This window comes from Barbatula barbatula (genome assembly GCF_947034865.1).
Source record: "Barbatula barbatula genome assembly, chromosome: 3".
In the NCBI taxonomy this organism is placed as follows: Eukaryota; Metazoa; Chordata; class Actinopteri; order Cypriniformes; family Nemacheilidae; genus Barbatula; species Barbatula barbatula.
The window spans coordinates 25,347,179-25,360,541 of record NC_136764.1 but is presented as its reverse complement, the minus strand read 5'-3'; the positions used below and the strand labels follow the sequence as shown (position 1 = coordinate 25,360,541).

The following is a 13,363-nucleotide window of genomic DNA, read 5'->3' as shown; positions in this document are numbered from 1 at the left end:
TTGTCCTTAACTGAACACATCCCTGAACACAACATTAATGTTTTTAACACAACTGTTTTCAGAGGTATATTTAGAATTGTGACTATTAGTCCGAAAAGGAAAAACACTCCAAAACCAACAGCAATATGTAATCTGTTGTTATTCTTTTGTTAAATATTTATTTCAAATTGTTTTGTTTAGTTATCTGTAACTGTGTGACAATGGAGGGAAACCCCCTGACAAAATATGTGCTCATGGTTACATAAGAAGGAGACACATGTAAGGTACAGTGCCGAAAATGGGGAATCTCACATTTATTCATCTGGTAGGTTTTTATCCAAAGCTTGTTGAGCCTGTCCCTTATCCAGATTGTTTGCTTACATACACCTCGAAACAATCCTTCCTATTTACCTGTGCATTCAGTTAGAGTGATACTTCACCCAAAAATGAAAATCATTTATCAACCCCCCCAGCCCCTGTCATTTCACACCTGTAAATGACTTTCTTTCTTCTCCAGAACACAAAAGAAGATATTTTGAAGAATGTTGTTGACCAAACCACGGCAGTACACTAGGAACATCTGTCTACCACAAATATTAAAGATTCAGATCTGTGATTTTAAATCAATCAATGTTTTCAAAGAGTTGTTTAGATTTCTAGATGTCTTATATTTGTATGGAGTGACAGGGAAACATGTTTTGTTCGTAATGATATGGAAGAAAATCCACAGTGATTAAAGTTTAACATTAAAGTTTAAAAGGGCCTTTTCTGCGCAGTGTAAATCTATGTTTAGGGCTCATTTTGAGTCATGCATCGGGTCATCGGGTTGTTTATGTTTAATTTGATCACTGTCTGATAGATAAACCACAGCATGCCATATAGTAACACAACCCTCATCAAGTATAAATTAAAATGTGCATAAAACACAATAGTGATCTACCAAACAGAAAGAAATCAAATTGATCAATTAATATACTTTATAGAACTTGTTTATAAGAGTATAGTCACCTGACGAAAGTAACTATACCCGTGTTAAGAACCATTACATGACTCAAAGTGATCTCATTAGCAATCTTTTGGAGACAAGAGGAAGTGGCCAGCGTGCACAGTTGTGTTTTTCACTTCGGATGAGTCTAGATTTGAAGAGATCAGATCTGTGTTTTCATTTTGAGTGTCGAGAGCAAACAAAAAAGACGATGAATAATTCAGCTGTAGCATGGAAATCTGAAGCGAGAGACCTCAGAAGAGCTCAAACAACTTTTGACATTTTGTACTAATTTCAGAATAACAAAAATCCGTCATATGTCAAAAAAGCCACACCACTATGTTTTTTACACCATTGAATCCCCCTGGCAAAATCAGGCCGAGCCTCTAGATTAAAAAATGACTTTATATTGTGCTATACAGTAGAAAATATTTTAATAAATGGACAATAAGAAGAGGAAGAGCTTTCAAAGACCAATACAATTCACTGGAAGTCTACTGGAGATTACTTTTGTGTACATCCAGTATTTGATGGTTTGTGAAATGTTCTCGTTGACTGTATTCCAAACCTTGTTTTTAGTATTATTTGCACTGTAATCACAACATTTGTTCATTTAAATTGTTTTTGTGGCATTGTATTCCTCTTAGATACTGTCGGCCATTTTGCATTACGTTGTTCAATGTCTTACGTTTTAGAAAGTCTCTAAGTCTTTAAAAGAGTTTTCCTTCGTTGACTTTAGTTAGTCAGACTACTTCTTAAAACCATGGCTATGTTTATGTAACCGGCCCCTGCTCGTGGAGTGCAAGTGGAAGCTGTTTTATTAAAACCTCTTACATTTGTTGACCCCTTTGCTTTGAGTTGTGTAATGTCATCATGCCAAGATTTAAATGCCTTTGAGTCTAGCAAGACAATATAAAAAATACATCATTGCACTGTAAGATAAATCATCTGTAAGTGGTACAGATTGTAAAAAAATGTGCACTGTTGTTTTAACATATGTTTGACATGTTTTCAACGTCTGAACAGGGAATCTGGAGACCGTGGTGGAAATGTTTTGAATTAAGATTGCTTCGCAACTTCAGGAATTGGACTGCTTGCATTCATTGATTCAATTCTGCATTATATTATGTCCGGTGCTTAAAGATAATGTGAGACCGTCCATCGGGCTGAAATAAAGGTACTGTAAACACTGGAAAACCTTGCAAATATAAACTCAAAAAGAAGAAACATGGGGTTTGTAATGGATTGCTCACACCTCATTTGACATGTTGTGGATGATTTGACATCTGCAGTTAAACCCTCAGTCGTACAACTGCAAGAATAATGCATGCAACATGTAAATTGATTGAGCAGTTGTAACGGTCATGGGTTTAGTTCATGAGTATATTGCCTCTTCGTATGTATAATATCTTAAAAGATCATTTTCAACTTGATCCAGTAGGATCTGTACAGTAATATACAGTATACAGGGCTAAATATAAATAGTCTTATAACATAATGTTTAATGCAAGAGAGTACTATTTGTAATAACTGCTTGTTTTATTGATATTCAGCCAAACAAATTCAGGGCCTTTAAATCATTTATACATTCACCCTATGCACCCAGACATAATCTTAGATGGATGATGCATAAAAAGTAAATAAAGTAAACGAACACATAGCACATACGTCTGTGAGAGCTGTCCATGTGCTCCAGGACATAATCAGGGGCACAATAACAACATTTTCTTGTTCTCAGACTGAGTCCTCACACTGTTTGCTATCAGTACACTTCATGACAAAGGATATCAAAGCATCTGGTTTTTAGACATTCAAGTTACTTTGTGTTGGGGAAGGTTTTGATAAAGCAAACTTTATTGAGATTAATAGATGAGGAAGGTAATCTTTTGTCTATTGATTTTGATTTATAGTTTGCTACTACATTACTGTTCGCTGTTGCAATACAAAAGTGAGCATATATAGCTCAGGTTGGGTACAGGTGAAAGTGAAAAATTGACTGCAGTCTAAAATGATCGTCCCTTATTTTTATTCAATTTCAATAATATAACACGTCTTCAGGCTAAACCATCAAAAGAAACACACGATGCGTGAGCATTTTTTAAAATGAAAGTTGTCATAATTTGACAATCATTCTAAAATATGTCATTTTCTATTCATTCTATTAATGATGTATTTATCGGAACACTGTATAAGACTTAAACTAGATGCTTATTAGCACGCATATTGGTTGTAAAGCACATGAATGCAAAATGTCTTAATTCAACCCAATCTCTAAACCTATAACAACTGCCTTATAAGCAGTTTATTGAAGCAATTGGACACTAATACGAAGTGTGACCATAATTACTGTAAAGCTGCTTTGCATCAGTGCAAAACTGCACTGTAAAAATATTATGTAAAAGAAAGTTTTTTCCATAAACATTTTATTTTTATAGTAATTTTTCAGTAATTTTACATTTTGGGCTATTTCAAAAATAAAATAAATCTGTAAAAAATACAAAATAAAATGATGGAAAGCGCCGCCCAAATATATTTGAATTGACTTTAATGAACAGACTCTCATAAGAATGTGTCGCTTTCCTGATATATAAACAAACAGGGCGAAAGACATGCACTGTTTACATTTTGACGCATGCTATATTTTACAATCGATTTCACTTGAACACTTACATAAATTTGTATTACCAAACAAATCATTTCTATTGTTAATTGTTAAATGTTGGGTAGAATTTGATCTTATATTAAACTTTCGCAGCCATTTAAGTTTGCAAAGGAATAAAATCACAAAAACCATAAACTGGTGTGTATAGTTTAATATATATTCAAAACAACTATTAATGAAAAAAAGTTATGAAATTATCATTGAAAGGAAGCATTACTAAACATTTTTGCAAAAGTCATTTTAACATCTTAAAGGCACAAGGCATCAGGTGTAATTGTCCAAATCAAAGTATAATGACTGACTGACAAAAGTAATTGTTCTCTTGATCATTTAGTTTGAAAAAAGTGATGGTTTTAAAATATGTAAAATCACGTAAACATTCATTAAATAAATTCTTAAGCAAGATGAACTAATTAAAACTTTTTGAATAAAGTTTTTGTACAGAATAAAACAAAATATTGTGCATAAAATCATAAAAAGAAGACAATACCAGAGGCTGCATTGAATCTACTAAATGCTAACATACAATATACTTCTATTGTACCGTAAATTATTACAGTATATAAGACATTCAAACATTTACAGTATGTAAGATCATATACACTTTGACATGATTCAGGGAGGTTACACAATCCCTTATTATTTATTATTATTTATAAACAACAACAGTGAAGATCTGATGGTTAAATCCCCATGATGAAGTGAGCGGGATTCTTTGTGACATCTGAAAGACATATAACGGATTAATAACACTTCTTCAAAATCGGAAAATATTTTGCATCCTTTACTCAGGACGTCGTATACTTACTTTAGCTCATCCATGCCTTGACAGTCATCAGGACGTTGAACACAACAGTCTTCAGAAAGATAATTCTCAGCCAAAAGATGCCCAGTGACATGAAGTTCATCTTTTCATCTGCAGAACAGATGATTATGTTTATTACACTATTGTGGTCCTGCCAATTTTGAACACGCTAGTGGTTTTACTATATTCAAAACTGTTAGAGATTATTCTTGCAAAAATGGCAAAACTTACCACTTTCCACTTCAATATCTTGATCGGACGATCCTTCTTTACAGTTATCTGAAAGTAGAATAAAACATTTATGTAATGGAACCAAATATTTTTACAACAAACTGAGCTTATAATGTTTTTACATGTGATCATTCTTACCAGTTTCTTCACAATCCTGTTCAGCTCCCCAGGCAAAGGCACTGTAGGTCTTATCGCCTTCATATCGCACTGACAGGTTCTGACCGGTGAATGGCGGGATCCCGTCCACTGCATTATATCTCGTGAAGTCCGTTGCCAAACATGAGTCATTAACCTTGTAAATGGACGGTGGTTTTATCTCTTCTGCAAAACAGAAAAATCCAAAATACATTAGTTTGGCAGACAGAAACAGTTAGGGTGGAGGTTGTGCGGTATGTTGATCAAATTCATAATCTTTTCGTGTCAGGTAGAAATAAAGCAATGTTGCAAGTACACAAGAAACGTACTACTACGCTATCAGGCATTACTACAAGTACATTACCCTGAGTTATTTGTTTCTGGCTGGTCAGTTGCGACACTATGTATGCTATTCCAAGATAAACAGCCCAAACCCTGTCGGGGTTTAACAGCGACTTGTCCTACTTTATCCCGAATTAACATGGGAATGTAACGATGAGATATCCTTACGTCAAAACCTGACTGTAGAACTGACTTTTTCAGGCACACACACTACCGCCTCATCTCAAAAACCCATTCACACTTTCAAGTGTCCGTTGTTTCATTTATATTTAGTTCATATATTTACACGTATGCATTTTGGAGATGATTTTATCCAAGGCGACTAATATTGCATTATCCTTTACATTTTGTTTCTGAGTGATACCTTGTTATGCCTGGGATCCAACCCATGACATTGGCGTACCGTGCTTTTACCACCAAGCTACAGTTTAGCTCAAACAAGTAATACATTAATATCTATTATATTAATATTTTGCTTGTACTAGCAATCCTTATGTTTCATTGAATGCAACGCTATGCTGTTAGCAATAATGCTAATACGTAGCTTGCTGCATGAACTTAAAAAGGATGATTGAAAATTAAGTTTTATTTTAAAATATAAGCTATATATCAGTTAAACAAGATTTAAGTATGGTTTAAATTATTTTCCTATTAGTTTAAAACTATTAACAGCTTTTTTTGCATTTGCCTAATGTTTGTTTGATTATTTGCTGTAATTGGCAAGACTCAGATTAAAAATTAAGTTTACGCTGTTGACCCACTTTCTTATAACAAATTATAACAATAGATCATTCTATAAAGTCATCTTCCACCATGTCTACACCGGACGCGAATGGCGCGGCGTGACAAAATACAGTAGAACCCATAAAGAACAAAGCGTTTGTCACATCGCATCAAGCCACATTCAGTATGGACAGCATCACTGTTTATAGATGATATTGTCTGTTTTTGCGCAGCTCTTCCATAAATGTGTGTGCGCAGCAGATGAGATCTTTGATTTATTTTAATTGTTGCATTACTTAAGTATACTGTCCCGCCAACAAAGATGATTTTAACATTAAAATACAATATACTATGCAGTATGATTTTGTTAAGATTAAGTACGGTAATATAACGTAGTATATTACAGGACAACAATATCTGTGACGAATTGATTTGTTAAATAGATTGTTTTTTCATCGCTGTTATTTATCTGCTAATTCAATTATTTTGAAAAGTGGATAATATTTCACTTACTTGACCGCACATACAGGCAAGTTCCCTTTGCAAATATCATTTTGTCAAAGGTTCCAGTCACACAGTAACTGTCAGTGTTATACATACTCCCATAACAAGGAAATTATTTGTTTTAACGTTTTTAAAATGTTAAGATGTAAAAGCATTCAAATGTCTTCATGAGCTGAAAAAGTCTGCATAGGAATGCTGAACTAGTGATTAAAATTGTTGTATGTAATATAAAAAATTGACAGTAATCCAAAAACGTACTTGATAACACAGCGAGAACAGTTCCACGTCCAAATATTAGTTTTGCTCTGTTTAGATCCACACACTTACAAATCTCAACACAAAATTCTGTCCTCCAGAGTGTTTGTGTTGAGTAACTAAAGAAAGTTTGAATTTATTGATCAATGTACAATTTTGTTTTAACAAGTAACGGTAAATATCGTAAAATTTTGTACTCACTTGGTCGTACGTATAATCGTGTTCCCTTTCCAAATACGATTTTGCCAATATTGTTATTCACACAGTGGTTAGTAGTGCTATAATAACTTTCATGAGCTCGACTGTTAGATGTGATTTTAATGATAACAATTCAACAATCACAGTAACCTTTTTGTCTAAACTTATTATATTAATGGAAATTCTAATAAAAACAGGGAATTAATCATTGTTTACAAATGCTTTTGTTTGATTTTTGGTTTTAATAAAAATTGTCTTTGGGATCCAATAAGATAAATTGGGCTTTGCATTTAAGACAGATTTTTATAACAAAGGTTTTATTAACTTACTGCTTACTACAAGAAGTTTTGTTCCAGTGCCGAAGAACATTTTTTGTCCTGCATCCACACAGCCATTGGAAACATACTAAAAACTAGTTACGACGAGGTCATGGGTTCAATTCGCAGGGAATGCACATAATGATAAGATACACTGTCACTTTGTATAAAAGTAATCGCTGAATTCAAATACATGTAATATGAACATTAAGGGTTTACAATGAAAACTGTCCCTGTCTGTCTGTCTGTCTGTCTGTCTGTCTGTCTGTCTGTCTGTCTGTCTGTCTGTCTGTCTGTCTGTCTGTCTGTCTGTCTGTCTGTCTGTCTGTCTGTCTGTCTGTCTGTCTGTCTGTCTGTCTGTCTGTCTGTCTGTCTGTCTGTCTGTCTGTCTGTCTGTCTGTCTGTCTGTCTGTCTGTCTGTCTGTCTGTCTGTCTGTCTGTCTGTGTCTGTAACTGTTTTGCTCCCGACACTTAGGAATAATTGTTCTCAAAAGTGTATTGCTTTATTTAAATCTTGAAATGACGCAATGACTTATGATTTGGCAATATACCATCATACATAAAAACTCTAAAACTTCTGTATAGACTCTCAAATCTGTTCATTACCCCCCCCCCTCTATTTATGTATGTATGTGAAAACTGAGCCTCACTTACTTTTAATAGCGTTTAGCAGAGTCCCTTTTCCAAATAGGATTGTGTATCCATCTTAAATAAAGGCTATTATTGAGCTCACTGGCTACAAATAATTTGTTATGATCAGTAGTTATTTTCTAAGATTGTTATTTGGTGTGTTAACATAAATTAATTCTCAGTTTTCGGTGCTGGTCAAACTTCAGGGGGCAATTCTCTCTATTAACAAACCATCAACTACTTAATTTGTTGCTTATTAATAGTTAGTAAGTTAGTAGTTAGGTTAAGGTATTTAGGGATGTAAAGTTTGGATATGCAGAATATATGTGCTTTATAGGTTCTAATAAACAGCCGATATGCTAATAATAGTCACGCTAATAACAACTAGTTAATAGTGCGTATTGCCTCCTATACATAAAGTGAAAAGATCTTCCACATTGCGCTATTAAACGTTTTTAACACCCAATACTAAACTGAAGCAATTGTTTTTTTATATTGTTATAATTACCATTAAAATAGATTTTGACGTAAAAGTAAATGAAATTTTGATAACTTACTTGCTTGAACAATAAGTTTGGTCCCATTGCCAAAAAACATCTTAAATTGATTATTCACACAGTCATTGATCATGTGCCAAAAACTATCAACAACCAGCCAGCCAACATCCATTCAACCGCAGCTTTAAAAAAAGTAGTTTTTAAAAAAATCTTGTTTTACGATACAGTACTTAAAGTATCGCTGTTTACATTGTCCCTTTATTACATTTTCTGAATGTGTTTGAGATTGACATTTAAAGAGTTACAATAGTTATCAATAGTTCCTCGTTTAATACTTGTTCTGTCTCATGTCAACGTCTAATATTATAGTTTTTAGCAACAAAGTTTCTTGTTCTAAAACATTCAATATTTTGTAAAACAATATTATCGTCCTCTGGTCTTTTAGCTAGTTTGTCAAGTAAACAATGCTGCCTGGTTACAATTTACATTTAAACGATGTTACTACAGTATTTTACAGTGTTTTTCTTAAAAGAGCTAAAAACTCACTTGATGTTACTGTAAGTGTGGTGCCTCTTCCAAATATGATCTTGTTAGCGACATTCACACATCACTACAGCTCAGTACATTTATCCTTAAGATAACAAGTCAATATGGACTATTACACTTGACGATTTCCAATTTGAAAAAGTTCTCTAAATGAAAAGAAATACAAAAAGAATCGCAATATTCAGGTCAATAATATTATCAGAACTCCTCTTATTTTTTTAACATCTATGTAAAATGTAATTATCTTTTCCCAAGGCTTAAATATCGCTGCTGTCCTACTGAACCCTCGTATCTCCATATTTCATGATTTTCTTTTGGTCATAAATCATTATTATCACCCTTTATGTTTGTAACGGGGTACACTAATATCGAATCAATAACAAGTATTTTAAAGTACAGTGTTTTTTCTATTCCCTGAATAACAGGGACATCCGAGGTTTGAGAAGGAAAGCAACAATATCCTAATTTAACTGAAGCATAGTCCTGTCTTAAGATAAGTCTGTGAAACTAAATGCTCAATTCTCAATCTAATCAAGTGTTGTCGTTGCATATTGCTTAAAAGCCTTTAACTAAAATGAGCAATGAAATCTACGATTTACCATTCATTTCTAAATGTACAATTAGTTTAAAACTATAAGAAATGTGATCTACACTTACTTGATAGCACAGTGAGTTTAGCGCCTTTTCCAAAAATAATCTTGGTAGTCCCTTGAGTCGCACAATGCTTGACTGGACCACATAAACACGTCGACTACATTTGGTTAACGTTGAAGCCGGACCGACCATTGTGGGTCAGTATTTGCCTCATTTTGTCATTTTTAGAGGTTTTGATATTTAATATCCATTAACAATTTAGAAGTATGTTGTGCTTTTAGAGTATTTCTTTACTATTTGCAATTCATTGAAGATGTTACTTTTGGACTTAATTTTTACAAAAATAGATACAAAGATAGACCAGTTTGATGATAGTATTTTTGGAGAAAAAAGGCAAAAACCCACATCCTAATAAACCCCCCCAAGTCCAATAACGGTTATACGATAAACATAACTAGCATGTTTAGTTCAACTACATATACATTATAGCAATAATAATATACTGTAATAGACTGATAGACTTTGGAAAAACTTACTTGATTGTACTATGACTTCAGTCCCTTTACCAAAGAAAACCTTATACCCATCATTCACACAACCACTAATCATATAGCAAAAACTAACATCCTTCTGATATCACTTAATACAACTAATAGACAAGAGAGGAAACAAACACACCAAACTATACATTATTACACCGTATATGTATAATAAAGTCTTATGTAAGTTCTATTCTCAGAAGTTGGTTAAAAATGTTATATGCTGCATTTCGAATCTGCATGTAGAAAATATGCCACTCGGTCAACTGGACATTCAATGTGAAGATTTGGCATCTTGTCCTGATAGCAAGGTTTGACGTTTCCAACAAACTCGCAGTTAAACATTCGATTCGATCGTCATTTGTAAAGCACATTTCATCTGCATAGTTGATTGTGAATTGCAGTGTTTTTTATATCACAAATCCATGAATTACAGATTATATACCGTATTTTTATAGTAAAGTTGATGACACAAAACCACTTACTGGAAGTAACAATAAAATTGGTTCCTGATCCGAATATGATCTTGTTGTTGCCAGTATTCACACATCAGTTTATCATGGTACATTTACCGAGTAAACACGAGTAATATCTACTGTATATCCTAAATATGTGGGTTTCAAAAATGTCACAAATCAACTTGTTTATAAGAAATTAAATAAGATTTGATGTTAAATTTAATGCAGTCATCGTTTTTAGCTTTTGTTTTTCATTTTGTTGAATGTTTATTTTGCTAAGTATCTTTAATAATGCTGTAATCTCTACATTTTAAATCATGAACGATACACATGAATAACAATGTTGGGAGGATGGATTTATCAGTTTTGAATCATTTTTGCTCTCAGAAATGTAGGACTTACTTGTCTGAACAACAAGTTTGGTTCCATCGCCGAAGATGATCTTATTCACATTCACACACCCTGTGAGCGTATGCCAAAAACGAATGCAATACACATACAGCACGTTTACAGATCATCTGCAAATTGATTCAGTTTTAACATTAAGTATTAAATTATGATTATTGTAAACGATTTGGCCAGAAAAATGCTAGTTTTATACAAACGTGTTATAACTATCAATTTAGTTCCTTTTTCAATGATGACTTTCCACCGTGTTCTTTACAAAGACTTGTTATGCTTCCAGAGATTCATACTTTTAATTTTATCGTCACATCAGTTATACATAAGTTAAAGTATACGTTTTGATCAAGTGTTTGTAAAAAGTTAAGGTTGTGCCGATGATTTAGTTTTGATGACGTTTGTATCTAATGAAGCAAACATTGTTGTGCTGTTATAGTGATTGTTATCCCTACAGTATATGGTCAACTCCAAAGGGGGCTTTATATCCCAAAAGCCGTTACGTTCTATTCCAATATTTATCTTAAATTCTGTTTCCATTATTTATCTGACGTTACAGTGAATAGTTTTGTTAGTAAAAGTAAGATTTTACTTACTTGACCGCACAAACAGGCCAGTTCCCTTCGCAAATGTAATTTTGTGAAAGTTTCGAGTTATCAATACTCCCATATCCAGCGAATCATCTTCTCTCTTTTCATTTTAATGTTAGAAGATTACTATTAGTTATCGGATCCCTAAGTTATGCAATGAACATGTTTGTGCCGAGTTAATATTTACAGATGCACAATCATTCAAATACATAACAGACCTCGGTACAGAAATAGGATGCTATTTTCTCTGTGTTTTTAGCATTGTGTAACTTATGTGTTGTCTGAACTCTTGTCATTTGGATTCTTTATTCACCAATGTCTGTGGACGAATTAGATTTTTCTTTCAAAACATTTTACAAGTTTAAAATACAATATGTACAGACTGAGGCTCACTTACTTGAAATTATGTCTAGCCGAGACCCTTTCCCAAATATTATTTTGTATCCACTTTGAGTCACACAGCTGTGGACGTCATCATATAAACATCCTGCTTCATTAATCCACTCGGACTTGACTATTAAGGACTTCATTGACAACAAATCGTTGGAAATACTATACTACTTGTTATATTATTATTCCAATAATTTTTTATAATGTTATCTGGATGCTTCAGTTCTTTTCGAAGCCCCCGTATAAGGGTCCATTCAAGATCTATTTCAAGAACTACAATATACATTTATAAAGAATATGGATTTGCTAAAACTTACTGGCTTGAACGATAAGTTTGGTTCCACTGCCAAAGACAATCTTCACTTGATTATTCACACAGTCACTGATCATGTGCTAAAAACTATCAACATCCAGCCAGTGCCTAAACGCCAGCTTTTTTTAGGAAGGGCGGATTTAAGTTTTATAAAAGTATTTTGTTTCAGGACACTCACTTTAAGTTCACTTTATTTTATCTGCATGTGTTGATCTGAGAAGTGTATCTGACTTAACCAGAACATTTCGAGAGCTGCTATAATATTAACATATAATAATAGCTAATAATGTAAACAAAATATGAAGTTTGTTAAACAATAGCATGGTCCTTTGGTTTTATATAAACTTGTTGCATGAACAATGCTGAAGAGTTACAGTATGCAACATACATTATTATTAAGAAATTATGTTATACTATTTCCACTGTATTTGACTGTTTTGTCTTAAAAAGCAATAAACTCACTTGAATTAACTGTAAGTGTGGTGCCTCTTCCAAATATGATCTTGTTTCCAGGATTCACACATCACTACAGCTCAGTACATTTATCCTTAAGACTACTCTAGCCAATATGGACTTATAGTGGTGAATTTGACATTCAATTCAATTCTAGAAAATAAACAGAAATGCATCATAGAGTGATCATTATTTTAGCAAATCCTGCCGTGATTGGCATTCTGTTTTACACGAGCAAAAGCTTTATATCTGTATCATTATGCTACCGCGCAAATTCTGATTTAATTTGATTTATTTTGTGTTTTTTTCTTTTCTTTTTTTGCCAATGAATCACACCCAAATAAAAGTGTGAAAGCAAAGAGAGTCTGTAACCTTTTCTGCTCTTAAAGTAAAACGTCAGCAGGGTGCAAAACTACCAATAAAAATAAAGTGTGAACACCAGATACTGGTGCTGGATTATTAATGACATTATGTGTATATTATTGTACACTATATAAACAATCTCGCTTGTTAATATCATAATCTTTGCCGATATATTGCATTATCCCTAAATAGAATGTTCAGTTTTTTCCTCTTACTATATGCGTTTTATGATATAATAACTTGATCCGCATTTACATACAATAACCTTTTCATTAACAGGATTGGAAATATCATTGAAAAACAAAAACTAATAGAAAACAACACGCGTCTTTAGAAACGTTTAACATAAAATGTAATGTAACGTGAACTTACTTGATAGCACAGTGAGTTTAGAGCCTTTTCCAAAAATAATCTTGTTAATGCCTTGAGTCACACAATGCTTGACTGGACCAAAT

General features: G+C 33.2%; 1 protein-coding gene across 1 annotated transcript in view; it reads right to left on the bottom strand.

The window, feature by feature from the left end:
• Positions 1–3,499: 3,499 nt before the first annotated feature.
• The window catches only part of LOC306892230 (M1-specific T cell receptor alpha chain-like), a 40,372-nt gene continuing 30,508 nt past the window's right edge, over positions 3,500–13,363 (bottom strand). The window contains exons 3-6 of the mRNA XM_079453175.1: positions 4,801–4,983; positions 4,663–4,710; positions 4,435–4,542; positions 3,500–4,350 (exon numbers count right to left, since the gene is read on the bottom strand). Of these exons, the coding sequence (XP_079309301.1) occupies positions 4,436–4,542; positions 4,663–4,710; positions 4,801–4,983 (338 nt within the window). The 3' untranslated portion in view covers positions 3,500–4,350; position 4,435. The remainder of the gene's footprint in view (positions 4,351–4,434; positions 4,543–4,662; positions 4,711–4,800; positions 4,984–13,363) is intronic.